The sequence below is a fragment of the Python bivittatus genome, unplaced genomic scaffold (genome assembly GCF_059951505.1).
Source record: "Python bivittatus isolate LINGU-HERP-01145 unplaced genomic scaffold, Pbiv_v1 ctg000220_np1212, whole genome shotgun sequence".
In the NCBI taxonomy this organism is placed as follows: Eukaryota; Metazoa; Chordata; class Lepidosauria; order Squamata; family Pythonidae; genus Python; species Python bivittatus.
The window spans coordinates 5,055,053-5,082,923 of NW_028277048.1; the positions used below are offsets into that span (position 1 = coordinate 5,055,053).

General features: G+C 38.6%; 1 protein-coding gene and 1 long non-coding RNA gene across 2 annotated transcripts in view; both read right to left on the reverse strand.

Annotated features, from left to right (window-relative positions):
- Positions 1 to 3,740: 3,740 nt before the first annotated feature.
- Positions 3,741 to 27,871, reverse strand: part of LOC148216246 (3',5'-cyclic-AMP phosphodiesterase 4A-like) — a 50,738-nt gene continuing 26,607 nt past the window's right edge. The window contains exons 2-3 of the mRNA XM_088137699.1: positions 11,771 to 11,837; positions 3,741 to 4,099 (exon numbers count right to left, since the gene is read on the reverse strand). Coding sequence (XP_087993825.1) covers positions 3,935 to 4,099; positions 11,771 to 11,837 — 232 coding nt within the window. The 3' untranslated portion in view covers positions 3,741 to 3,934. The remainder of the gene's footprint in view (positions 4,100 to 11,770; positions 11,838 to 27,871) is intronic.
- On the reverse strand, positions 20,785 to 23,852 carry LOC148216247 (uncharacterized). Its single transcript, XR_015795615.1, has 3 exons — positions 22,582 to 23,852; positions 22,189 to 22,264; positions 20,785 to 21,121 (listed from the first exon to the last, which is right to left on the reverse strand). It is a non-coding gene; the product is annotated as an uncharacterized LOC148216247 (long non-coding RNA).

Sequence of the window (27,871 nt, forward strand, 5' to 3'; positions counted from 1 at the left end):
TCTCCTGGTTCTTCCATTATCACCATTCACTAGATATAACATACAACTATCACCAACTAGCTTCCTATTTTCATATGCTCCTACAGTTTAGATGACACTAATTCATAATTTCTGATTCTAATTCATTTTAATAATTTTATTCATAATCAAACCTGCACCTTAAATACACGCAGACAAGTGACATCTACTTCACTCTACGAGATCAGTCCATCACATATATATATCTTGCCACTTTAGTTTCAGAAACACATTGAATGGATCTTTTTCATTTCTTTTAACTTTTTAGTTTAAACTACCATTTACTCCTATTATATTCCAAGTTGCAATATTTTGTATGCCATTGTTGTCACAAAATGGGTCCACAGATATTGACCTCTGCCCCCCATCCTAGCTTTGGTCAATTGAGGGCATTTATATAACATTTTCAAGTTAGAGACTACATTGCAGCCATGCCACATGCAGCCCTGCTAACGATAAGGACAGTAACAGGTTTGACGCATTTGCACCAATATGCCACAAATGGGACTGAAAGCCACGTTAACCCAAGTATGCTCAAACTGTTCTGTTCTGTTCTATGCATCCCATTAAGTAGGCAGTATATGCAGCACATTATTTAAATTCCACATCTATTCCTCTGAGATTGTAACAAATTAAAATTGGACTTTTAAGGAATATTCCCTGTCAATCAAAACTGAAATAGTCAACATGTTTGCAAATGTATTATAATTCCATCACTGCAACTAATGGCATCCACCAATCTTTATGTATGATGCCATATTAAGCTCTTCCTTTTTTCCAGTTTATACTACAGTTTTGTTTACATGGACCCAGATCTTTGCAACAACATTAAGCAAAATTGATTACGGATCATCAGCATATAAATCTTTCTCAAGTCTGAGGATGCTCATCACTCATGAAGGATGATTCAAGAAATGATATATTTGGTCTACAAATTATTTTCTCATTCCGAGTTAACAGAGGCTTTCTCAAATTCTTCTTTCCTCAAAAAAAGTTGATGAGATATCAGGTTAGCCCCGTGAGAAGTTATTTTTCCAGTCAGAATTGCTAAAAAGTGAGTTTCATTTGTAATTCCTGTTCCTGTTGTAAGATGATAAGAAGCAAGCACAGCTTAATCAAAATACTGAGAGGACTCTTTTAGGAAGATTAGGAAAAAAATATTCCCCCAAGCAACTGCTTCATAAAAGTTACTTAAAGTAGAAAGAAAAAAGATAACAACCAGCTTCTTATGACTCCTCCATTAAAAATGCTACTGTATTTATGAATAAGTTAGTCAGATGCATCTTACTAAGAACAATGGCAAATATAAATGATCCTACCCTTTTCTTTTACGCCATTATTAAATAATAAACAATTGCTGTAGTTGAATAAAGTAATTGTTAAAAGAAAATCTGCCTAAACAAACAAAGAGTGAAGTACTATTTCCTCAACAATACACACTCAGGAAAATTAACTCCTCACATGCATAGGCTTTATTTCTAACTACTTGCCAGCACAATCTAGGGAAAATATGCAGGCAAAGCTTCATAAAATCCTAGAAGCCAGCTTACGTCTCAGTGAGTGACATCAGCAGCAACGCAAAGCTATTTGGTGCTGGTAGGAAATCAAAAACTGTGATCTGTTATCAGTAGCTTCATTTTTTTCCATGTTTCTCAGAAAGACAATTTCATTTATATGAGATAAATGAACAGCTTTTTATTACGACTGATATATAAAGAGCAGCTGCCTCTGAGTTCTCTGCTGCCAATATGCTACAGAATCATCTTCTACAACTCGGTATTCTCCAGACGTGATGTCTTCCCATAATTCCCTGCCAGCATGCATGTTTCCTCTATGTAGAGCATGTATACCACTAGTGAGACACATTCTCTTGCAAAAAGATGTTTTATGCCACATCTGGCTTTTTGATTGTCTTCCTCTGACAGCAGCTCCTTAGGTTTAAGCAGAAGTCTTTCACATCTTCTTCCTTCCCAATCCCCTTTTAAAATGGGAAAGACCAGGGACTGAACCCAGTGACCTTCCCTATGCTCAAGTCAGAATTCAGTCCCTTCCTCTTTAGAAAGAACTTTATGCAGCAGAAGTTTTCAAAAGGTACAGGCTCTAGATTACCATTTTGGAAGCAGGGATGGAAGAATTTTGGAATTCCTCCTAGATAAGTAGATTTATGCATTTGGCTATTATTTTATGGAATTTTACACTATCCTATACAAGGATAGCTGAAACCAAATGCAGTTTCCAGAACTTCAAGAACCAGTAAGTCTGGCTGATGTGGATACAAAATGAAATCAATACTAACTAAAGGCATACATTTGAGCTGTATAATGTATTCACTAAGTGTGCGAGAACAGAATTCCCTGCTCATTATATTTCAGTTCAAATATAAAAGGGACATATGGGTAAACCATCTCTCAGTTTCAGCTGCCTCCCTGCCCCTACTTCCATTTACAGTTTGGGAATAATATCGACTCACTTTCAACTTTTTGTTGAAAAGTTATGGATGTGACTTATATGAAACACTTGAAATACAACACATACATACTGTTTACTGCTACTTTACTTCCTGGATGCTTTCCAGGAGATGCTACAATCTCTTGGAACTGAGCACAACTGACCAAAATTGAACCAGTGTTCTGTGTGTGGTTGATACACAATACAAGGACTGTGAGCAAAGAACCACCCTTAAATGCCCCGGTAATCATGGTAGCTAGTGGCTATGCTGGAACAGCTATCTTGAACAGTTTAAATCGATGCAGTGGTCACCTGTGATGCAGGGAAATACATCAAGACATTGCTAGGAGTATACATCATTTCTCATTAACACTCAGCACTGAACTCAGCACTCCAGTGTTTTGGGAAACAAACCTTAACAAAGCTGTGCACCTGTATGGGAGCAGGAGTTTGCTGGAAGACATGATAAGCCTAGGTATTATACATCAATAGCGTGTTTCATTTCTTCTAGCACCTTACAAGACACAAAACGAATTACCTACTGTTTGGATAGCACTTACAAGATGCAAAGGTGTATGCCTGAGCCAAGTGTGCATTCATTAGCCTTAAAGGACTGTGAAGTGGTAAAGCAAAAAGGAGCTGAAGCAAAGGATGCTGTGTCAGCACCCTGATTGTTCTCAAGATGCAATGTAATTTCATTTATTAAGCTCCAAATGCAACCCTATTTGTCTGGTGTAGTAAAGAACCCTCTGAACTTCATCAGATAAAATGCAACTCTTCCCATTCCACAAAGTGGCCTCTCTGGGTCACAGCTATCCCCTCTGATGTGGGAATACTGGAATACTTTTTTAGAACATTTCTTCCAAATGGCTACTGTAATCCCAACCGAGTGGCCTGATTAAAGGCTGCTACTTTTCTCTGTTGCAAAAAGAGCTTTTAAGCAAAAGATTTTAAGCATGTTTAATCAGATGTCTACTCCAGTGCTCCAGATTAGCAACACAGCAGGTATGACTTGAAATATGTGATCTATAAATATTGGGGCAATGCTGTGTATGAGAGGACTTTCTCTTTTTCTTTTGAACTCATTTAAGTGGCACAACTAATTAATCATTGAGACACATTTATCTTCTACCTCAGGGTTCCTCAACCTTGGCAACTTTAAGACAGGTGGACTTCAACTTCAAGTTGAAGTCCACCCGTCTTAAAGTTGCCAAGGTTGAGGAACCCTGTTCTACCTTGCAAGACAACATCCCAAATTCATTTTGTAGCTGTCAGTTGCCCTGGGATTATGTCCAGGTAGGTGCATGACAATGATGTACTTTCTGGCTAATTCCTGGAACATGTCTCAGCAGGAGTGTGCTTCCCTTTCAGAAGAGAGACTGCTTTTCCTTTGGTTCACCTCAGACCTGCATATGCTTTTATTCAAAGCGCTTCCTAGAAAAGGGGAGAGTCAGGATTATAATCTGCTTCATGGGTGGCAACAGTACAGTACTATTGAATTACTTCCATCTTCACTTGGGTCTGAAAGGCATGGAGTTTTAGGGATTTCATCTCCCCACTTAATTCTGGCACAGGAATGGGGTTGGCACATCAAGCAGCAGTCATGGTTAGGATCTTTTTTTCCCAACATAACCTGAAAAAAAAATCATATTCTTCATTCATTTGTGATTCTGAAATTAAGTTTCTACACCATCTTCATATAGCATCAGCCTTGAAAAGGTTTTTTGTTGTTCTTTTTAATGGCAATTATTGTTTGGAGAAAAATTATATATTAGAGTGGAATAAACCATGACTAATACTCTGAAAGATACCATGTAAACAATAGTTCCATGAAGCCACCTTGAAGCTCATAATGTTAGAATTATATAGAATTAGAGGTCTGCAGCTACCGTAACCCTACATGACAAAAAACAGCTTTCCAAATACTGTGTAGCAGAAAGGAACAAGTAAAAACTGACATTTATACAGACCCCCCCCCCCAAATCTGATACACTTTATTTCCCAGGATTCCTTGCAATAGCCTCATCCCCACACTGTAATATCATGATGCAGTTAAGTGCTACTATCAGTTTCGAAAACACAGCAGTGGAAGTTCAAGGGAATAGATGAGATCAATTTATATTCCAATACCAAAAAAGGCAGTGCTAAAGAACATTCAGACTAATAAATAACTGCATTTATCTCATGTGCTAGTAAGAAAACGCCCAGGGTTCTGCAGAACTGCCAGACATACAAGGTGGATTCAGAAGTCACAAGGGCACCTGAGATCTCATTGCTAACCTATCTCATGTGGTAATACAAAAATGCATTTAATTGCACAACATTCCATTCCAACTGCTGCTTCCTGGTCATCGTACAAATTCTTCAATGAGCAAAGGAGACTGCAAAGTACACCCGTGTTTTTAAGAGCTATGCATAATTTATTATGATTTATCCAAATAAAAGCCTTAGTGTAATCAATAAAACAAAAAAAGACTTTTTTGGAACTCCCTTGTGTTCCATAATTCATTGGATGTTAGCAATGTGATCTTGCCTCTTCTGAATCCACCTTGTATATATGACAGTTCTTGTTCTATGTGCTGTTGAAAACTAGATTGCAGAATTTTGAGCATTTTCTTACTAGCATGTGAAAAAAGTGCAATTGATCAATAGTCTGAGCATTCTTTAGTACTAATTTTTTTGGCACTGGAATATAAATTGTTCCTTTCCGGTCCTTTGGCCACTCTGTTTTCCAACCCTGTTACAGAATGCAAGGAGCAATTCAACTGCATCATCTTGCAACGTTTTAAACAGTTCTGCTGGCATCTGATCCACTCTAGCAATGTTAATGTTGCCAGTATTTTCTGGCCCCACTTCACTTTCCAGAATCTCCAGAAACCTTTGTACATAATCAATTTTGAGATTTTTTTTTAAAAGAATATCCACGTTGGCTACATAATTAAGTGAAGGCAGGGAAAGAGGATCCAAGTCAGATTCCAAGTCAGCCCGCTCCCCCGTTTGAAGATGCACATTGGGAAGGAACAAGGAACACCACCAGACCCTGGGAGAAGGGATCTGGATTTGGATAAACAGCCTGGTTGGGATGTTGGACTGCTGGAGATCCCCCTGCCTAGCGCTTCTTCTCAAACAGGATGGGAAATTCTTTCTTTCCTGATTCTACGCAAGGAGAAAGGGAGAAAAGAGCCTTCAGGCTCCTCTGGGGAAGAGGAGATGATGTATGAGCTGGTTCACACATCGATAAGGAGACTAGTACCCATTTTGCAAGTAGGAAGGTGGGGCAGCAGGCTGTCCCACCTTCTCAAAAGAGACAGGCTTCTTCCCACTTATATTGTGAGAGCACAAGGAAGAGAACAAGGATCTATTTTGTGTTGTTACTTTAACCTTTTTTCCTAATATTGCAAACCTTACTAATCTCAGCTCAGAAAAACTTCTTCCTTGCATTCCTTGTATTCTTCTGATAAATGTGTCTTTGTATTTGCATCATCTCTCCTTTATACCATTTTTCTCCAGTAGATCTTTGCCTTCTTTGTCTTTTACAGTGCATAAAAGCTTTTCTTGATTTCTACAATTTTCTTAAATAAATCTCTTACCCTTATCTTCCATTATTCTGCTTTGCTAATTTAGATATAACTCCTTGTCTCTTCTTGCTCTTCTCTAGGACACAACATTTAAATTGGGGAAATTTTCCTTTGCCTCTGCTGCTTTTTGCTTTCTGGCTTTCTTCAATAATTTTCAATGAATCAGCAAACAGTCTGATATTCTTTTCTTGCTGTGTTTTGAGATTATTTTGTTTCATCTTTGACAATGTCACAAAATTCAACTGAGTTCTTCAAACATTTCACTAACAGATTTGATCTATTAAATTTATTGTTTACTTTCACTGTATAATCATGTGGAATACTGCTGTAGTTATATGTTGTTGGTCTGATTGTTTTTTCTTCTTCTTGTCATTTTTCAGGGAGTCCATGGTTAGCACCAGCTCTTGTTTTTGCTAACTAGAGTTTCTCCACCTTTGCTTCCAAAGTTTATTTGATTTTGGTGATCTCTATGTGTACAGTTGTGTCTTAGATTGTTGGAAGAAAGCCTTTGCTATAAATATTGAATTTTCTTGGTAGAATTCTATTAGTCTCTCTCTTGATTCATCTTGCAAATTTTCCCATTTTTCCAGACGCTAATTTATTTCCAACTTTAACATTCCAGTCTCCTATAATTAATGTGATGGTCTTGTTTTGGTATTGTGTCAACAATTCACCATAGAACTGTCCAATTTCTTCTTGCTTTTGTGGTTGGAGCATATACTGGATCACCATCATTGATTGGTTTGCCTTGGACTGAGATTGAGATAATTCTATTATTTTATGGGTTGTATACAAGCAATATCTTTGACAACTTTTTAGTAATAATGGTGGCTACTACATTTCTTCTGTAATTTTGTTGTCTACAATAGATTACATGCTTCTTTGATGTGATGCGACCCATTCTAGTCCATTTCAGTTCATTGATTCCTAGAATGTCAGTGTTCAATCTTGACATTTCTGCTCAGGCAACATCAAGTTTGCTTTGGCGCATGGTTCTGACATTCCATCTATGAATAGTGTGTGTGTGTGTGTGTGTGTGTGTGTGTATTTGCAGCATCAAACTTTCCTTTTGTTTCTGGCCACATCAGCAGCTGGTTATTGTTTTGATATTAATCCAATCACACCATAAACACCAAGGCCACTTGAACTTGCCCTCTGCTCTTTCCCAGTAGCTTGCTGGAGATCTTTCAGCCCAAGAGCTCATCTTCCAGAACAAGTCAACATTGTCCCACTTGCAAAATTCCATTTGGTTTTCTTGATGGAATACTCAAGTCAGTTGTCATTTCCTTCTCCAGTGGATCAGACTGAGTCTGACATGTTGTCTATGATCTGCCTATCATGGTGGACACTCAATATATACCCCCAATGGCTCAGAAAGTAACTGGGATGGCAAGCCCTTTCACCACCATATATTAACAATCCACAAAGAGGTTAATTAGGATAGCCTTCACTAATGACTGGAGGGTGACTGTCATAATCCAATACACCTGGAAGAATCAGTTTGCAGAAAGCAATATTGCATTCCTTCTTGCTGTACCACTTTTTAAAACAAAAGTCATGAGCAGGTATGATTACACCAATATTTACATAAATTCACATAACCAGACTGGCTTCCCTAAGACCCAACTTTATACTGAACAAATACTATAGGAATTAGCTTGAAGATACCTTGTCAGTTATTCTGTGCATTGATTGGTCAATTGAATTTCAATCTTTTCCTTGCAGAAAACTCCATTTATGAAACCTGCCTTGTTTTCAATCAGATGCTATGGATACAGGCCTAACAATGTTGTTCAATTCCTGGAAGCCTCCTGAAAGTATCCTCAAAGATTAAAGGTCTTGATAACTTAGGTAGCTAAGTTTAGGTTTGTTTTATTTCTAACAACTCCCATTTCTGACTCTTCTCTGCTTGATTCTTTAATAAATTCAGTGAACTGAAAGCTGGAATTAATTTAATCCTTTGGCTACCCTTCTTACTTAGGTGCCAGATTGCAAGGTCAACAGACTTACCTCATTCTTAAGAAGATTAAAGAAAGGCTCTGCCTTCTCTATAGGCTCAGGCTTTAGGCCTGGATTCTCATATGTTTTGGCTGAGGTTTATTAATTATTATAAAACATAGGAATGGTGACAGCATATCCACTTTTGCAATGTATGACAAAGTGAGCCTTTTGGTAATCTGTCCTGCTTTGCAGGTTAGTAGTACACGTAGTTCCCCAAATCCATTGCAAAACAGCTCAGAGCAGAAAAGCTACTCCATGAAATGAAACACTGTTTATTCGGTCAATGACCAGCAAAATGTGGGGAAAGAAAGAGTGAGTGAGTGAGTGAGTGAGTGAGAGAGAGAGAGAGAGAGAGAGCGTGTGCGCGCGCTACAGTTCCAGCTCTCTGCACTTCCCCTCCTGTTACAGCCTCCATCATTTGGCAGATGCCTCAGCCTGGGCTCAGAGTGGGATTACATCTCCTGAAGATGAAGAACAAGGCAGAGGGGCCTAGAGGCAATTTCCAGCACTGGGATATTCATTCACCATGCAAAACAAACAGAAGGTCTCCTGTCTCCACTTGGATTTCATTCCTGCTATTTTTAGGTTTTTATTCCATAGGCTGCTGCTGATAATATCTGTGGGAGGTGAGGCTAGTAGCTGGCAAATCTGTTGGCAGGCCAAAAAATCTAACGTTTCACCCATTTTCTTCTCTTGTCCAACTTAAAGTTGGATGCATTCCTTTTCATAACTGACTAAACAGCCCAAAGAGTGGTAGAGCTTAAATCAGAGCAGAAGAAGAATGCCATTCCATCTATCCCAGAGCAAATCAAGATGGTCCAACGTCTGTGGTGCCAGGCAGCCAACTGCCTTTAGGAACCCAAACAGTTCAGTTTCCAAAAAGCCAGTGACCCTTAAAAAGGAAAGAAAGATGTTTTTCATCTATTTTTTTTCCTTAGAAAATGTATTCTAATTATCTAAGTCTGCTTTGCTGTGTGTGATATATATAAGGGAGCCATTCTTGCTTAAATTTAGTTATATATATCTGTATCTGTATCTATATCTATACATACATACACACACACATACACACAAATGTTTATATTAATGATCTATGAGAATATATGCTGCTAATTTTTCATCACTGAGTAATCTCCAAGTTCAATTTCTCAGTCTGATATCACTGGCAAATTCTCTCTTTTCCAGTGTCGTGCCAGATTTATCCTTCCGGCCATCAACATGTATCTTAATAAATTATGATATTTTTGTTTATGTGCCCTGGAACAATTCCTAGTAGAAATATTTGAGGTTTCAGTTCACATTTTACTTTTATTTATTTTTTGAGGTATAATATTGTAAATTTCTTTCCAGTTTTTTTACATAACCACCCCATAGATAGAACATTTATCATGATATTTCCAACATTTTTTATTGTATGATTTATCTATTTTTGTGATTATTGATGGAGTATATACCATCTGTAAAACATATGTATCAATTTCCCCCTAAATTAAAGTAAATTTTGCTTTTTTTCCATGACTCCCATTGCTGCATTGTAATATATCAGAATTTGGATCTAATATTCCATTTATATTCCAAGAACAAGTATTTCACCCTCTCCAACTTATGTAATTATTTGAAAAAATACTTTATAAAATTGTTATTTTTGTTTGGGGTATAGATGGAGGCCAACATTATAATTTTGTCCTCTTAATTTCAGAATTAGAAATCTTCCTGCCTTATCTTTAAATTGTCGCTTCTGCACTGGTGCTGGATGTGGAAAAACAGCCTAGAGCTCCTAGCCCCCTCTAGCCACGCTTTTTTAGCTTGATTCCTGGTTAAAATGCCTAGGAGTTTTCGAAAAAACTCAAAAACAGAGCAGGACAGAAAAAACTTCTGTCGCAGCTGCCGTTGCCCTGCCACCGATACTTCCTCGGACTTCAGATAAATTGCTATTGCATTTTCCTTAAGTCTTTCCTGCAGCTAAGTACTTTTGTCCTAATTTTTTCTGCTCTAACAAATTGAGAGGGTCTGTTTTTATATGTGTTTCTTGTGAGCAAACTATATCAGCATTTTGTTTTCTGGGTTTGTTGAAGGTTTTTTTTTTTCCTTTTATTTGGTGAATTTAGTCCATTTAAATTTTGTGACATCAATGGTGTCTCCATTTGGAATTCAGTTCAATGCTGCGGCTATGTATAATTTCTCTTCTTCTTTGTCTGCATTGTCTTTTTGTTCCTTGTCCAAAGAGTCCTGAGCACGTAGTTCTTTATACGAAGAGAAAGCTTCTGAGATTGTCTTTATAATTACCCTTTTTTGTTTCCAAGGCAAGTGGAATTCTCCATTGGTTATGGAAACAAATTCTCCATTTGTTTAGTTCTTAATAGGGCTGTCAGGGATGCAAATTCTTTTAATTTTTTTTTAAACGATCTTGGCGATACATTTTATAATATTTGGATGTGCTTCCCTTCTATAATCAGAGGGGTCTCAATCTGCTGTTTTAAAACAGCATCTCTTGTACTTTTGTGCAAAAATCTGACTAGGATATCCTGAAGCATTTTTCTTCTTTGTACATATTTATTCTGACTTAAACAGAAATGAGAAGCAATTCCTATTGCTTATAAATATATTGGCAGCAATCATCAACTGGGGCACAATGGGTGGGAAGAGTGTAATTTGCAACCAAGTAGTTTCTTAATATTGTATTGTTTTTATTGATTTTTATTTTTATCCTTTTTTCTTGTATATCAATACATTTTTTCTTTTTCTTTGTCACTATTTGTATTTACTTTCCAAATAATAAAAAATAAATGAGTGAAAGGAAAGAATGCAAGCAGACTCTTGATACACTGAATACTTCTGATTAAGTTATTCAAGACATTGTTTTGATTATTTGTTTATGGAACACCATCTATGAGACTGACACCTCATAAACAGTAAGTGTAACAGATCCTTTCCCCAAGAGGCTTACAACCTAAAATCAGGGGACAGAGGTAGGGTAATAGAGGAATGAGTAAGCAGAGAAAGAATACATCAATTGCATCAATTAACCCTATTTTTGTTTCAAGACATCTTTACCAATTCAGTGAGAGTGAATGTACAGAGTCAGAAATACTTAGTTGGATTTGGGGGAGAAAAGGGCAGTTTACACAATCCCAGAGACCAATACACCACATTTGACTATATTAAAAATGTAAACATATAAGGATATATCTTCAGTCAGACCATTTGTCTAATGACCCTGGCTATGTAGCAAAATTCATAATGGTGAGAAAAAATTATCAATCTTGTTGTCCTTTCCATGTTTAGTTTAAGCGAACTTCATCATGTTTAGTCCAGGTACTAGTGTGAGACACACAGACTACTTCTCCCCGAATTGACTGATGCTTTGAAAATCTCTTTGAAGATATTTGTGAGGATTCAGTTCTGTGTTGTAAAGGGACTATGGGACCCTGCCTTCCATTACTGTAATAACTTGAGCCTTTATATTGCTGATTAAATAGATAAATGAACAACATCTATATTCTCACAACTGGGTGCAAAAGGAGGGGCTGTGGAAAATTTCCAGCGCTGCTTTTAAACACTCTCATCATGGAGAAAAGAATTAATGTAATTAACGATAGCCAATTTGGTCTGGTGGTGAAGTCGCTGGCCTAGAAACCAGGAGATGGTGAGTTCTAGTCCCGCCTTAGGCATGAAAAATCGGCTGGGTGACTTTGGGTCAGTCCCTCTCTCTCAGCCCAACTTACCTCACAGGGTTGTTGTTGTGGGGAAAATAGGAGGAGGAAGGAGTATTGGCATGTTTGCCGCCTTGAACTGTGTATGAAAAAAAAAAGGCAGGGTAAAAATCTTAAAAAAAAAAAAGTATTCACAACACATGTGGCAAACCTTACCCTTCAATTCATAACCCTTCCCTATGCAAGCACCTGCTATTTCTCACATACATACATATAAAATACGCAAGGCGCCAGAGCTGACCAACAGCTTCTTTGATAATCTTCAGAAACCATTTCAGCCAGACATTCTTTGCAGATACTACAAAAATATCACAAATATCATAGTTCAAACAGGGATGATTCTTGTTCAGTGCTGCAATATATGCTTTGCATGCAGTAGAGTCCTGGCATTTCCAGAAGTGCTATTAAAAATATCAGACCCAAGACTGAGTGGCAACAGCACTCCAGCGATGGAGAATACTAGGGAGATGTATACAGTTTACTTACCAAATTAAGTACAAATGCTTACGAGAGTAAAATAAGCTGCTAGAAATGAGGAAGTAGTATTTCTAACTTGAGTACAGCAAACAGAACAGGAGAAACCTGTATTTCTCTTTGCACAGTAGTTGTCCCATTGCAACAGTCTGCCCCACTGATAAGCCAAAGAGTTAAAAGAATAAGTAACAGACTGGTGTCCTCTCTATTTTTTCTACATGCTAATGGCTGTCATTAAAAATGGAAGCTAATCTTCTTTAGGGTTTACTAGGCTATTGCTTATTTATCTGACACCAGCAACTACTGTGGAGGTGCTCCTCAACTAAATATCCAGCTGACGACGAGGCTTATATCCAACAAGCAGAAGGAAAGATACATGCTTTGATCTATCCAATGTCCTAGGAATCAACCAAGAAGCCCCAATCGCTCCTTGCGTGGAGATCAGATTCAATACCTGCACATAATACTGCAAGATTAGTAAATCTTCTAAATTTGAATCTTTTACTGTAATAAAAAGCTTACATTAGTGGATAACTGCAGTTTAAAATAATGGGTCAGTTTGTTTTCTGAGGAAACTGAGCATCTCCTAATATTACTGTTTTGGAACAATTCAATGAGGAAGTTATTTTTAAAACTTTTGTAGAATTAAAAAAACAAATTTGATTTTGTCTCAGAGTGCTTCTTAGTAATTTATTCAATTCAAGCATTTGAAATTTGACAGGTGTTGGGAGTTATATAGTGGTATATAAATATGGTAAGAAAATAAATATTTTCCAGATGCAATTGCTGTTTGTGAAGTTTCATAGTGTCGGAGATTCTGGAGACATCAATTGTAGATCCTAAGCCAATAATATATTCTTAGAGGAAGTTGATGAAATTGGAATTAGTTGTTTATAAGACTACTGGATTAATGAGCTTGAATATCTGATCCTAGTGGACCAGTGAACAGTTGATTTAAATAATGCAAAATTAGTTTTCTTTGATCTTAAAATTAGATTAATACAAAAACAATGTTTTGTGTATATTGGACACCTCAGAAAATGTTTAATGAGGGTTGGCTGCAATCGCTGGAGATATAGTTCAGGAGCTGGAACATGGAATCATATGGTTCAGACTTAATCCAAAATGAGGCAACAGTAGCACAAGATCAACATGTTAACATGAATCTAGATAAATCTGATTGAAAGGTGCATGGATTCTTCTTGGCTATATCTCTAACTGGAATTTATCAAGAAATCAAGATCTGTGGAATTTTCAGGTAGGAATTTTCAGGTAAAAAAATTACATATAATACAAGACAGAGACACTTATACTTGGTGTACAGCAAGGCACTGTCAATATCTATTGTTTGTCAGTTTTTGAATTAGGGTTGAGGCAGGGGTGGAGTTTGACAAAGGTCAAGAAACAAATCTTTCAAAAAATATAGTCTTATAGGTTGTTCTGCTTATGACAGATTTTCCAGGCTTCTTTTTTCTGTCAGTTTTATTACTATAATTATTAATTCTGATGTTACATTGCTGCATTAATACTATTGTATGTATGTATACTTTTTGTTAATTAGTTTGATACATCTTTATCTAGAGAGATAAATATAGCAAAACACTGCTAAGCTTTGACACTATCAGTTAATCAAAAGCTACAATCTCTGTCATGTTTGTTTCCCTACCAGTATTACAAATGAGGAAGCTAGAAGGAAGAGCTTTTATTCTGCTGCTAACAGCAAACTAATCTTAGAGCTTCTTAATGTGTGTCTTTCATCAAACCCACTAATTACCATGTAATCAGGTATTTAATATGTATCTGGCTGCTAAGCAAGACATATCCTGCAACAGGGATATTCAATTAAAGCAGAAATAACATGGCACCCTTCATCACTGCATCACAAGAAGAGCCCCAAACTCATCTCAAGCATGGTTTATGTTGTCATTCCTTCCTCATCAAAGGTGGCCACATAGTTCCTATTTTTTAAAAGTTCCAAGCTGGAAGCAAGAAGATATTGGCTCCCAGTGACATGCCAGTTCCAGCTAAGAGAAGAAATAATACCACTTGAGACACAAGTCAGCAAACTGAAAGCAGAGGTCACAGAACCATCATAATTTTTTTTAGGTAACTGATAACCACCTGGAGTCTTCAGGAGATATATTCATCTTCCCAAATGTAATCCCCAAAGTTAAAGAAAAAACAGATGTCATGCCTCCCAGGACAGAAGAAATTGCTGAAATGTTCACTGAACATCTTCAGAGCACATCAGGAAATCAACGGTATACAGCTGCTTTTGACAGTCTGCCAACCCAACACACTACTTATGCCAATCCATGAGACAGAATAAAAAGGCTCAATTGCACTATCAGGATAATTCTGATAGATCTGACTACAGCAAAACCTAACTAAATTATTGCAGAAGCAAAGGACACTAACAACTTTGAGGGACAGAATTTTATCACCTTGCTGATTCCCAGCTGTGAAGAGAGATTGATAACACAGTTGTTAGGAAAAATACAACTGCTACCTTGGATACATCAACTACTCATTGAAGCAGGGAGGGGCCAAAAAGCATTGATGCCTTCCCTGGTGATTTACGTGTAGCACCATCATCTCAAAGGTTAGAAGAGCCACAAGTTATGAGTCTGGAATGCAACCATTGCTATGGCTCAGAGAAAAAGGAAAATCTCAGGACCATCCCACTCTAGAGCTTTGACTGACTGGGAATGGGCACAAGATTGGGAAACAGCATGGGAGTAATTCTTCAATCTTGAAAAAGTGTATATACGTTTCTTTTTTTAAGTTCAACTTGAAGCATCCCTGACTTTAGTCAACTGAAAAAAAAAATACACGTACCAAGTTGGAAAAGGCCTAAATTAGGGTACCAGCCATTATACCAAGCAATTTCTAATAAGAAAATCAGATATCTAAACTAGCTTGGTGGGCCTTCCTCCGCTCTTTCATTTCTCACCCTTCACTTTCTGCCAAGCAATAGCATGCTACCACGTGTGAGTTTTTCCTGCAACCCAAAATAGATTTGCATTCGTAAATCCAACTGGAGCGTTCCATGGATAGGATAAAATCCTTACTGGCATTTTGTGACATCAAAGCAGCTCAGCCAATCGCTGATGCAGTTGGGGGCAGATGAAGGAGGAAGGGTAAGCACACAGAGTTTTCAGGTTTTCATACCCCATTAAAAGTTCAGGGACCTCACTTTACTTCCTTCCTTTAGGCCCTTTCTCCCAGTTCTGTGATCAGGGTCCTTGAGTTTGTAAGGAAATTTAATAATCAGCTTCAGAGTGGCTGTTTCACTCATTTCAAACCTTTATTTACCCAGACATAAAGCAGCCCAGATTACATTGTTTCTTTGCTAGCTTGATCTGCATTACTCATTCACATGTAACAGATAATGTCTAATAGAGAGAAGCAGGGCTGCATACTACTCTGTGACAGGATTTGATTTTGCCTTTTACAAGTTATGCATTTTTTCCTTTTGATCTTTTTCTTATTGTTTTGGCCACTCTCTAGGCAAGAGAATTGCTGGGATTCAGCAAGAAAGAATTATGGAGATCCAATTAAATACAGAAAAAATATCTTTCACAAATAAGATCAACATTAATTAACTATTAACTATGTGAGAGAGATGCATATCAGGGTGTAGGGGAGAACTATTTTATTTATCAGGCAATATATGATTATTTTCCAGTCTTGTCTGGCACCATTTTTCTCCAACCTGCTACCTGAATGCGGTTTTGGGCTGTTAAGTCCCAATATTCACATTTCACACATTGTCCAAGTCATCTGAAGGGCTGGGAAAGGCTACCCTAGTGCCTTAAATATGCATTTTGGATTATAGTGTGACCTTCTGGAATGGGGACATTATTTCTACACTTTAAAAAAATGTATCTCCTTTTTCTCACTACTTAGCTTTCAAGCCTCTCTCAACGACACAATGGCCAGTGCTGTCTAGTTTAATCAGTATCTAAAAAAGGGATGTTTGTGAAATCTCAATTCTCCTTTGCCATCAGTGATAGTTCTCTGAGACGAGTAGTAGCTGACTAAGAAATAACTGAATTTACCTGAGTTTGTCTGCCCACAATGTGAAACACCAAAAATACCAACTAAGTCACTTTGCTGAATTTCACACTGAGCTTTTAGAACCATATGTAAAGGGGCAGGCATAGAGAGTCCTCTTTGGAAAGAACCTCAGAGACTGATTTATCAGGAAGGTGTATTTGAAATATTTGTGAAAACTGTTGGTTATCATCTGAGACTTGGGCAAGAACCCTACTGGACTGTGCATGCATATGCCTCTGTGTGGTGGCACTCATTGGTATACAGCAGTGCTTCTCAACCTTGGCAACTTTAAGATGCCTGGACTTCAACTCCCAGAATTCCCCAGCCAGCATGTTGGCTAGAGAATTCTGGGAGTTGAAATCCAGACATCTTAAAGTTGCTAAGGTTGAGAATCATTGGTATATAAGGTAGGAACAGTGGGAGAGCAATGTCATTGTTTCCAGAATCCAGCACAGCTCTACCCAACAATGCGCTGGGATCTGGGCATGATCCAGCTATACTTGCACCTAAGTCTGATTAACAGCTAGTCAGCTTGAAGTTTCATAGTACTATCAGGGTCCTCAAAGCACTCTGGGGGTAAACTTTTTTTCTGCAGTACATTATTTGAATTGCAGATTGGGCTGGATTATTTCATATAATGGAAAATTCTCGTATCAAAAAAGAGACTGAGCTGGAACTGTCGTCCCTGACACGCTCAACTGACAAATGAAGGGAATTATGTTTTTTCCATTAAATATAACAAAACAAAACTCATTTCCTTCACATACAAACTAGTAATGTGTTCACCTCTTAATGGGTGTCATGGACATACTCAATCATTTCAAACAAATATATCCTAGAGGCTTAAAGGAACCCATTATGCAGTAATAAAACTGTAAGTGAAAAATATGACATCATCATGCTTCCAATGGGTTGAAGTTCATTAACTTTTCTGCAAAATGCAAAAAAAAAAAAAAAAAGGCAAAAATATATCTGATACTACTCTTACCTCTTAGTATTGTGCCTCTCTTTCCAAATCACTCTGATTTCTGCCCAACTGCGGTTCCCAACTGTTCTCCAATTTCCATTATCAATAAATTAAAAAGGTAGACTCCTTTGAATTGTGCTTGACTCTCAGTGATTTCATGCACAGACCCCTGGTTTTCTCAGCAATAATACAAAATTGGTTTGCCATTTGTTCTTCTGGAATTTTTTTAAACTTTTCAGTCTAGTCTACAGCTCTGGGAATTCCTAGAGGTTTCCCATCCAAGTACTAACCCCAGCAAACTTGCTGTAAGGGAACTTCCTGAGGAGGAGAAAGAAGCAGAGCATTTTAAAACCTCACTGACAAAAAGTAGATATTTCTGTTTCAGACCTATCTGGAAAAGGTGCCCAAAAGAGGTTCAAACAACTCACAGACCCAACCTTACTGAATTCACTCATAAATGAAGGCAGGAGGTTTGCTTAGTCAGTTTCCGGTTCCTATTACCTTATTTCTTGATATTAAACCTAATTAAAGAAACTGTGATTCTTGCTTCCCTGTGTTTTGCTGTAAGGAGATTGACACTTCCTTAGCTTTTGAAAATCAGACAAGTGCTGCCATTTAGGTGATTAATTTTGTAAATGTGGTGAATTCAGTAAGGCTGGGTCTGTGAGTTGTTTGAACCTCTTTTGGGGCACCTTTTCCAGATAGGTCTGAAACAGAAATATCTACTTTTTGTCAGTGAGGCTTTAAAATGTTCTGCTTCTTTCTCCTCCTCAGGAAGTTCCCTTACAGCAATAAATAAAGATGACATCAAAAGCTGTCCATTCACATTATTCAACCACCTTCAATCTATCAACATGTAAGGTTCTTTCCTCCTAATAAGAAAAGCAGCAAACAAGTTTTTAGCACCAGTGGTGCACTGGGTGCGTACAAGACTCTCTTTCTAGTGGTTCTGTAGATACAGAGGGAAAGTAAAATAAAATAAATGAGGGGTTTAATGGAGAACTTCCAAATCAGAAAAAGAAACAGGTTTGATGGTAAACAAGTGAAGATTTCAAGGTGAAGCTTAGAGAAAAAACAGTGCTAGTAAGAAGAGGAGATAACAAGGCAAAGGAGGGCCTAAACCCTGGGAGAATGGAGATTTGTTAAACTCGGTCCCAGTTCCAGAAACATAATTCCCAGAGCTTTACTCCTTGGGTATTTGGTTCTAGTGACAATCAAACTCAGAAGCATTGCTCCTAACTGATGTCATTCTGCAGAGCTGGAAGAGGAAAAGGTTTGGCTCTTTGTTTGGTCGCCTAAAGCCCATTAAGCCTGCTCCATCGTGCCTTGAGTCTGGTAGGAGCTAATTCAAGAGGTTTCTCAGATCAAGTCTGCTAATCAGGAAAGATGGGTCACGTGGAAAACTGAGTGCAGATATTTTTAAGAAAATTGACAAAAGATGCCAACCACCATCCTAAATAAATAAGGTTTCCTTCAATCCACCTGACCCAACAGGTTCTGAAGGTATGTTTTAGCAGTTGTGCATACCCTTCGGCAACCTTGGTTCAGGGGTTCAACGCTTAGCAGTACAAAAGAGTTATTATCAGTGACTACTCTTGCGACAACTACCATTTGGCTTCTGTTGCCAACAAGAGCTCAACGCCAAAGGAAAAAAGGCTGTTTATTCATGGGAGAAATAGTACTGCTGAGAGTGGGCAGGGGGAGGAAAAAGAAAACACTTCCTTGGCTCTCACATAACTTTTGTTTGCCTGTGGCAAAGACTGAGATTTCTTGTCTGCTTTTCTTTTTAACAGCTAGCTTGTCTGTTTTAGAGGATGTGGTTGCCAAATAGATTTTTCAAGGCTTCTGTGGGTGGGAAAAACCGTACCTGAGCGTGCCATGGAAGTGCATTTATCATTCTGTAAATACAGCAGGCAACACACACATCTATCAGAGTTTACATGATCATGTTGAGGCAGGGGTATGTTTGTACTCCATGTGTATAATGTGTGATATTGCCAGTGTGATAGACTGGGCATGAATGTAAACACCTACAATGTAAACCAGACATCCTGAACAGTTCTCCCACTTCCAGCTTCTTATTAGGGGAAAAACATTTCTGGTTAGAACTGAATCTCTGATGTCTGTGAAGTGCAGCAGGAGCAGCTAATTAAGAAATGCATGACTGGCACACACACTTTCATTCCCCTGTGTTTCCCATCGTCTCCCTACCACACTTTTCGAATTAATTCAACTCTGGTTGGCGCTCTCAGAAGTCAGATAATTTTGTCACCATCTTAAGGATCAAATACAGTTATTGCAAAGCTGCGAAGCTACAGAAGTGATTCAGAGATATGACCAGAATAAGGACTGTAGAGGGTGCGTACAGGAGAGACAAGCAGAATAAGTGAAGGGGAAGTTAATTCATCATATCTATTGTGGTACAGAAAAAAGTTCCCAACTACTAGAGTTCTTCTTCAAAGGAAGGGCAAAATTAAACTCCACTTAATGAGCTGCACCACCTGTGGCCTCAGGCTGTAAGTGGTATGCTAGTTATCCTTAGGGTCTGCTACATCTACAAGCAAGAATCTGGAAAGCTTCACTAAATGGCTGGCTGCTGTATTTAGCCTTTATAATAGTATTATTTAACTAATCCCTTCATGAAAGTACATAACAAAAATACTTTATGCCAACTCTGCCATCAATTCTTACAAGTAACCCTGTAAGGGAGTACAGTCTGAGGAATGGTATCCTGTTATGAAGCATTCTTGTATTTTACAGGCCTGGCTAATCCTCATGTTTGGGGTAGATGGGGATAAGAGTTTCTAGGTCTAGCGAGAAGTGGCAATGAAAAGTCAAGTCTATCAGTCAGTGTTGCAGAGTCAACCTTGTCAATCCTCATGTGTTCCCTCTCATTCTCATACACAGGACAGCTCCATATCACACTGGGATTGGTTCCAGACCTAATCTCATCTCACTGTCTGTCTTGGGGAATGGAATCAATTTATTTCTGACTCTACCGCAGTTTATTTGAAACCACAGCAAAGCTGGTCTTTTCTTTTACATCAGTTCTGCAGAATGTGTTTACACAATGGCAGAAAGTCTTGCTTCTGCCCACCTCTTGGACTCAAGCCAGCCATTACTCCCCCACCCTCCCAAATATGTTCAGCATCCTGTTCCTGTAACTTATCTAGTTCTACATTTATCATCAGGAGCTTACCTCTTCCCATTCCACCATCTAACCATCTTAGCAACATGCAATCATTTTCACAATTACTGAGAAAAGCACCCCACTGCAAAATTGCTGGCATGCTAGCAATTCCTCTTTCCAACTTACATGAACACTTAAAAGCAACTGAGAATGGCAGCAAGACAGCTGAAAAGCCTTTGGAGGATTTCAATGCTTTTGTTTATATTTTTTATAATCAATTTTCTCTCGTGTAGCTTCATATTATAACAGCCCCTCAGATTTTCTTGCAAACCACCATACAAATCTATGTACTGAAAAATATGGAGGAAAGACAGATTAAAAGTTTACTTTATTTCTTTTGAGCGCAGATGGAGATGAAGGGATTGTTGTTATTCTACAAGAGGAAGTGGGAGAGAGGACACTGGCTGGCTGATGTTGTTTTCTTTTAATGGTTGCATTCTTTTATAGGTCATCTGAATGGAAAGCAAGTGCGCACTGGTGGCTGATAGTGTTCTTTGTGGGCTCTCTGTGTTTTAAGATCAACATAAGTTAAGACGATCGCAGCTTGATTTCAAACTATTTTGTGAGGAATTGTAGAGCAGAAATGTTGGTGGTGTGGAAATGGCACCGCATCATCAGAGTCCAGAAACGCTCTCTTTTCTTCTGGTGTTTCAATTTCCACACACCTCTTATTCTGGAAGGTTAAGCACAAGGTTCTGGAATTACTGTTACAACTAGGCATTAAACTAACTACATCTTGATCAAACTTTATACTTGAAAGAAAGGTGTCTAAAGAATTTCAGAGCAAAAGAGAATCCTTTTCAAAGTCAACCCAGCAACTATGCGCTCCCATATTTAATCAGTGCTTTGAAGTCTCCTCCAAGTCTTGATGCTGTTTGAAAACCTCCACTGAAGGAGAACATACTGCTTAAGGGGCAACCTTTTCCAGTGGTTGACAGTTTTTGTACCTTCAAGTCAGTTTTTGACTCCTGGTGACTGCCTGGAGTCTAGTCCCTAGTCCCTGGCAAGGTTTTTTGGAAGTGGTTTGCCTTGCCTCCTTCCTAGGGCTGGGAGAGAGGGGCTGGCCCAAGGTCATCCAGCTGGCTTCATGCCTAAGGTGGGACTAGTACTTACAGTCTCCCGGTTTCTAACCTGGTGCCTTAAACACTACATCAGACTGGCTCTCAGACAGTTTTTACCATCAAGGAATTCCTCCTAATACCTAACTTGAATCTACTTCCCCACTGAACAACTCAGAGCCTGGGATGGAGCCCTGTGGCACTTGATACTATTCTTCAAGCTCAGATGAGCCACTCATTTCTCTCTGGGAACACTCGTACAGTCAGTTATGAATCCATCTCACAGTTGTATAATCTAGCCAGTAGTTTACCATTTTATTAATATGAGAGACTCTATGGAACTCTTTGCTGATATCAAAAATACACTATGTCCATGATATTCCCCCAATCTATAAGCTAGTAATTCTATTGAGGGAGATAAGGTTAGTCTGTCATGACTTGTTTGTAGCAAACTTGTGCTGGTTAACTTTGTGTTACTATTCAAGTGCTCACAAACATGCTGTAATTTCCCAGTTTCTCCCCCTTTCCTTTTTTGAAAATGGGGATGACATTTTCTCTCCTTGCCAGTTCTCTAAGAGCTCTTAAAGATGTTTTAACTCTGCTAGTTACTTCAGTACCCTAAGGTGTAATTCATCTGGCCCTGGAGCTCTGAACTCATTTAAATTAGCAAAGTTGCCCTTACCTTAACTATCTTGAACTCCAGCTCCCTCCTTCTAATGGTGGCACAGTGATGGCCAGTTAGGACTTTAGTTTCTTTTCTGAGAGAAGAGAAACATAAAATATGCGTCAACATATTCTGCCTCCTCCTTATCACCCATTGACCAATTCACCCTTTCTCTTTGCAACAGACTTATATCCTCTTGCTTTCTTTTTGCTTCTGACACACCTAAAAAGCCTTTCTTCTTGTTCTGGGCATTTCTTGGAAGCCTCGGCTTATTCTGTACTTTAGCCTTTATCTTTTTATTTCCCAGTGGCATCTTCTACGTACCCCTTTGTTCATTTTCAGGATCCCGTTCTCTCTTCTTGCACCATGACCTCAACTGGAAGGACTGATGAAAACACTACTTGTACTCACAGTTCCTTCACCTTCCTTCCCAATTCCTCGTAGTCTCTTCTAGGATTATCATTTGTCCCCACCTGAATCAGGAGGAAGGGATAGTTATTGGTAGGTTTGAAGAATCTTGGCAGCCTATCCTGAATATAGGCGCTTGGAAGATAACCCACTTCCCATGATGTCATATTGGGTCTATACATTGGAAGCTCTGTTCCTCCAGCAGGGAATCACCCACCACAACCAGCTTCTTCTTCCTCAAAATGGTTCTTGGGTTTTTTTGATTCATGGATACCTCAGTATCTTCTACCCTGTTCCATGAAGCTGGGGTTGATGAGGCTTGCTCAGATGGCTTAGAATTATCTTCTAGAATGAGAGCTTTGAGTTCCACGTGCACTGCCTGATCCACTTGCTTCCACTTATCTTTCTCTGTGGTTTATCTGGCCTTCACTTCTCTGTCCCTCCTGAGGAGCTTCACCTATCCTGTTCAGGAACACCTTCCCTTCCCTGGTGTTTTACAGTGTAGAATCACTCTCCTTGAACCCTTTTGATTCTAGTCCTTTCACCTTCTTTTCCTGGAAGACAATCAGCTTACACTTGCTTTCTTCTGGGAGGAAAATAAGCATGGTACATCCATTGTAGATTATGACAGCAGTTCCCTCCATCTCTGTGTTCTCTGTTTTACCAACAAAAAGTTTCCCCTGCCAAACTTTTTTTGATCTCCCTGTTCATTCACTCATGTGCTTTACTCATTTACATCAACAGCATGAATTTATTTTTCATCAAAATCTAAAAAATTGATTATTGCTTGGTAGAAAGTCTGAAGATATCATTAAGCATGTCCTTAGATGATGATGACTGTGCCCCTGCACCAATTAGGGATAGGAAGAGCCCACAGGCTGCCTTAGATGCTTAATTTAATGTTACTGCTCTTATCAAGCACTCACCACTAGAGCTAATTGAACCAAAGGAACAGAATCTAAGAACCCCATGGAGCTATACATGCTCCCTTGCTCCAAACCAAGAGCTCCACATAGCCTCCAAACAGCCTGTGTCAAAGTAATGTCCAAAACAATGCTACTTATATCTAGCTTTGTTACTCAGAAGATGTGAAAACACCAAAGGGTCTCTGGTTTGAAAGGAAATTCTGAGGGAACTGAATTTCAACTATGCCTTACAACTATGCCTTACATTCCCAACGCCAGCTTCCTCAAGCTTGTGCCAAATCCAATCTTGAAAGTTTCTCCAGTAATCTTGAATGGTTTCCCACATGGCATCTGCTGTCACATTACTCTTTTTGCAGCCCCTACACCCTTCTCCCCCCCCGCCTGCTTCCCTCGTGTTGCTCAAGACACAAGCAGATACAGTAATATATTTCTATGGTGCCTTTTCTAATCCTTTAGGCCAACAGTATAGCTTACTGCAATCTTCACTTTTTACACATACACTGTGTTCACAATTATTAGGCAAGTGAGTATTTTGACCATATCATCATTTTTATGTATATTTTCCACCTCCAAGCTATATAAACCTGAATGCTTATTGGATATAAGCTTATCAGGTGATGTGTATTTGTGTAATGAGGGAGGATGTGGCCTAAGGAGATCAACACCCTATATCAAGGCGTGCATAATTATTAGGCAGCTTCTTTTCCTCAGGCAAAATGGGCCAAAAAAGAGATTTAACGGACTCTGAAAAGTCAAAAATTGTAAAAAGTCTTTCAGAGGGATGCAGCACTCTTGATATTGCTAAGATATTGGGGCGTGACCACAGAATCATCAAACGTTTTGTTGCAAATAGTCAACAGGGTCGCAAGAAACGTGTTGAGAAAAAAAAGACGCAAATTAACTGCCAAAGATTTGAGAAGAATCAAACGTGAAGGTACCAGGAACCCATTATCCTCCAGTGCTGTCATATTCCAGAACTGCAACCTACCTGGAGTGCCCAGAAGTACAAGGTGTTCAATGCTCAGAGACATGGCCAAGGTAAGGAAGGCTGAAACTCGACCACCACTGAACAAGACACATAAGTTGAAACGGCAAAACTGGGCCAAGAAATATCTGAAGACAGATTTTTCAAAGGTTTTATGGACTGATGAGATGTGAGTGACTCTTGATGGACCAGATGGATGGGCCCGTGGCTGGATCAGTAACGGGCTCAGAGCTCCACTTCGATTCAGATGCCAGCAAGGTGGAGGTGGTGTACTGGTATGGGCTGGTATTATTAGATGAGCTAGTTGGATCTTTTTGGGTTGAAGATGGACTCAAAATCAACTCCCAAACCTACTGCCAGTTTTTAGAAAACACTTTCTTCAAGCAGTGGTACAGGAAAAAGTCTGCACCTTTCAAGATGACCATGATGTTTATGCAGGACAATGCTCCATCACATGCATCGAAGTACTCCACTGTGTGGCTAGCTAGTAAAGGCCTCAAAGATGAAAGAATAACAACATGGCCCCCTTCCTCACCTGACCTAAACCCTACTGAGAACTTGTGGGCCCTTCTCAAATGGGAGATTTACGGTGGAGGAAAACAGTACACCTCTCTGAACAGTGTCTGGGAGGCTGTGGTTGCTGCTGCACAAAAAGTTGATCGTCAACAGATCAAGAAACTGACAGACTCCATTAATGGAAGGCTTATGACTGTTATTGCAAAGAAGGGTGGCTATATTGGTCACTGATTTTTTGTTTGAAATGTCAGAAATCTTTATTTGTAAATTTTGAGTTGTTTATTATTCTCACTTTAACAGATGAAAATAAATGAGAGATGGGGGAATTTTGGTTTTTCATTTAGTTGCATAATAATTCTGCACGCTAATAGTTGCCCAATAATTGTGCACACATAGATACGCTCCTAAGAAAGCCAAAACCTCACTTTTACTCTCTTAAATATTCAGGTTTGAGGTTTATTAACATTTTGGATTGACCAAGAGCACTGTAGTTGTTCAATAATGAAATTTATCCTCAAAAATACAACTTGCCTAATAATTGTGCACTCGGTGTACAGGGAGGGAAGTGAATGTAGTCTATTCTGCCCACTTGCCCCAGGCAAATAGGAGTGCCTGCTGAAGGTCTCCTCCTGTCAGGAGGTAAAATGTGAAGGGACACAGAAGCATGTGTTCTCAGTGCTTTGCTTCCCTCCTTTGAGACAGCTACCCCCTGAGAAAAAATATCCCCCACTCTTACAGCCTTCTAGATTTATAAGCCTGGATTTTCCAGAAGGGCTTTGGTGATTAAGCTTCTAGAAGAAAATCTGTGCCATCATTATCTGTTTTTGCTTACAGTTTTATTGTTTTTACTGTATTTCACACTGTGTTTGATTTTGTACATTGCCTTGAGCCTCTAGCATGAGGGGGTTGATAAATTTTATAAACAAATAAATCAATAATTAGCCATTCCAAAGATGAACCATCATACTAAACCATCATGTGATTGATTGGTTTTAGTTTAGCATGACTTATGAATCCAGCAAATGCGGGTTATAAACTAGCCTTCGATGCCTAGCATTGTGAAGCTGTAGCTAGTTCAAGAATTGAACTGTAGTTAGTTCAAGAATTATGTCTAAGTACCACGTGTGAACCCAACCTGCAGCTCTCCTGGAGAATATCCTGGGAGAGGGGGACAGAGAAGTTGTGAAAGCATTCCTGTTTTCCATTGTTCTTCTCAAGTGCCCCTTTGATTCATGCTTTGAGAATCCACAAGAGAGAAGTGCTATTATGGGGAAACAGAATTAGGTAGAATTTAGGTAGCTCCATTTATATTCTGAAGCTGATGCTACTTTATTTCACCTAGTAAACTCTGCTGCAAATTGGTTGTCCAAAAAAGCACAAAAGCAAACAAACAAAAAACCCCAAACAGCTATTCTGAAGCCTGATGGCTACATATAGAATACCAATATCGCATTAGCGAATTAACGTCCTATGGCTTAAAGTTAGACTTAACTATTGATGTGCTTTATTATATATGCCCAGCATTGCTGGCTAGGTCATTCACAGCTGGTATTATAGGCATACCATAATCTTCCCCAATTTTGTTGTATGACTAGAAGACTAACATTTGAGTTCTCCAATTCTTCTAATTCAGATCTGTGGATTACATGTTTTTATCTAAGGAACAGTAATAAATCTCAATCTGTATTTCATTGATTGCTGAAAGGAATCCAGGGAGCGATGTAAAATCCAAAGGTAATTACCTAGTTTGAACCTACTAGAGAAAATCTAGTTTCCCTCTGATCATCATCATGTTTCATACAAACTTATGGTAGGGAAGGCAGCAATATTGCAAGGCTTAAAGGTGGCACTGGGAATACTTAGATTAAAGCCATATAGATAAGAGCATTAGGTGCAAGAGATCCATTGGGAGATAGAACTTCCTAGAGTAGAAATGCTGAAAAGGTCAATAAACAACTGCTGCCACCTAGCAAAGGGCATGAGAGAGAGAGAGAGAGGGAAAGACACTGAAATTAAACCCAAGAGGCTATAAAATAGGGACAGCAGCCTCAAGTGTCAGACAGCAATCAACTCTGTCTCCAGTTCTGATGCTAGTTGCACACTGTTGGGTTTCTGGGAAGCCTCACTGGCATTGCAGCCAGCCAAAGGGAGTCTAACACTAAAATGGTCTTCTCCAACTTGGCATCCTCTACATTAGGTGGCACCAGAATTTTCAGTCAGCAATTACAACATATTTGGAGAGTGCCAGGCTGACGAGAGCCATATCAGATACGCCAAAACAAATGTATTGACTAAATTAAACCTGTAGCACTAAATTAAATACAGAATCCAAAAAATTACTGAAAAGGTATGTTAGTGGAGATTATATTTTGGATTAAGTAGGTATTTCTAAAGCATGCTGATAGAAATAATTGCAATGTACTAGAAAAACACCTAGTTGGAAAGGCTCAATTGAAGCAATAAAGAAACCATCAGAGCAAATGGGCTTAGCCTCCAGCCCTGGATTCCATGAGTAATGCACCTTGGGTACAGCTCACTCAGCCGCTCCGAAGCTTGCAACTAAATTGTAAATTTTAAAATGCCTGGAAGGGAGTAACACATAGGATGGAATCATACTAAACTTAATTATTAAGTTTTAATTAATATAATATTAAATTATAATTATAATATTCAAATTTAGTTTTTCTCCTGTTATCATCTAGTTTTTTTTAAATAGGTTCTCCCTGCCTCCATCTCAATTCAAAGGTCAATTATGACTCTGGGCCTCCAAAATATTGCACACTTCTATTCTAAGAGTTATAATCACATTCATGATGAATTGTTTGAAGGGCTAATGAATAATTTGTAGTTCATTAGGTTCTAATCA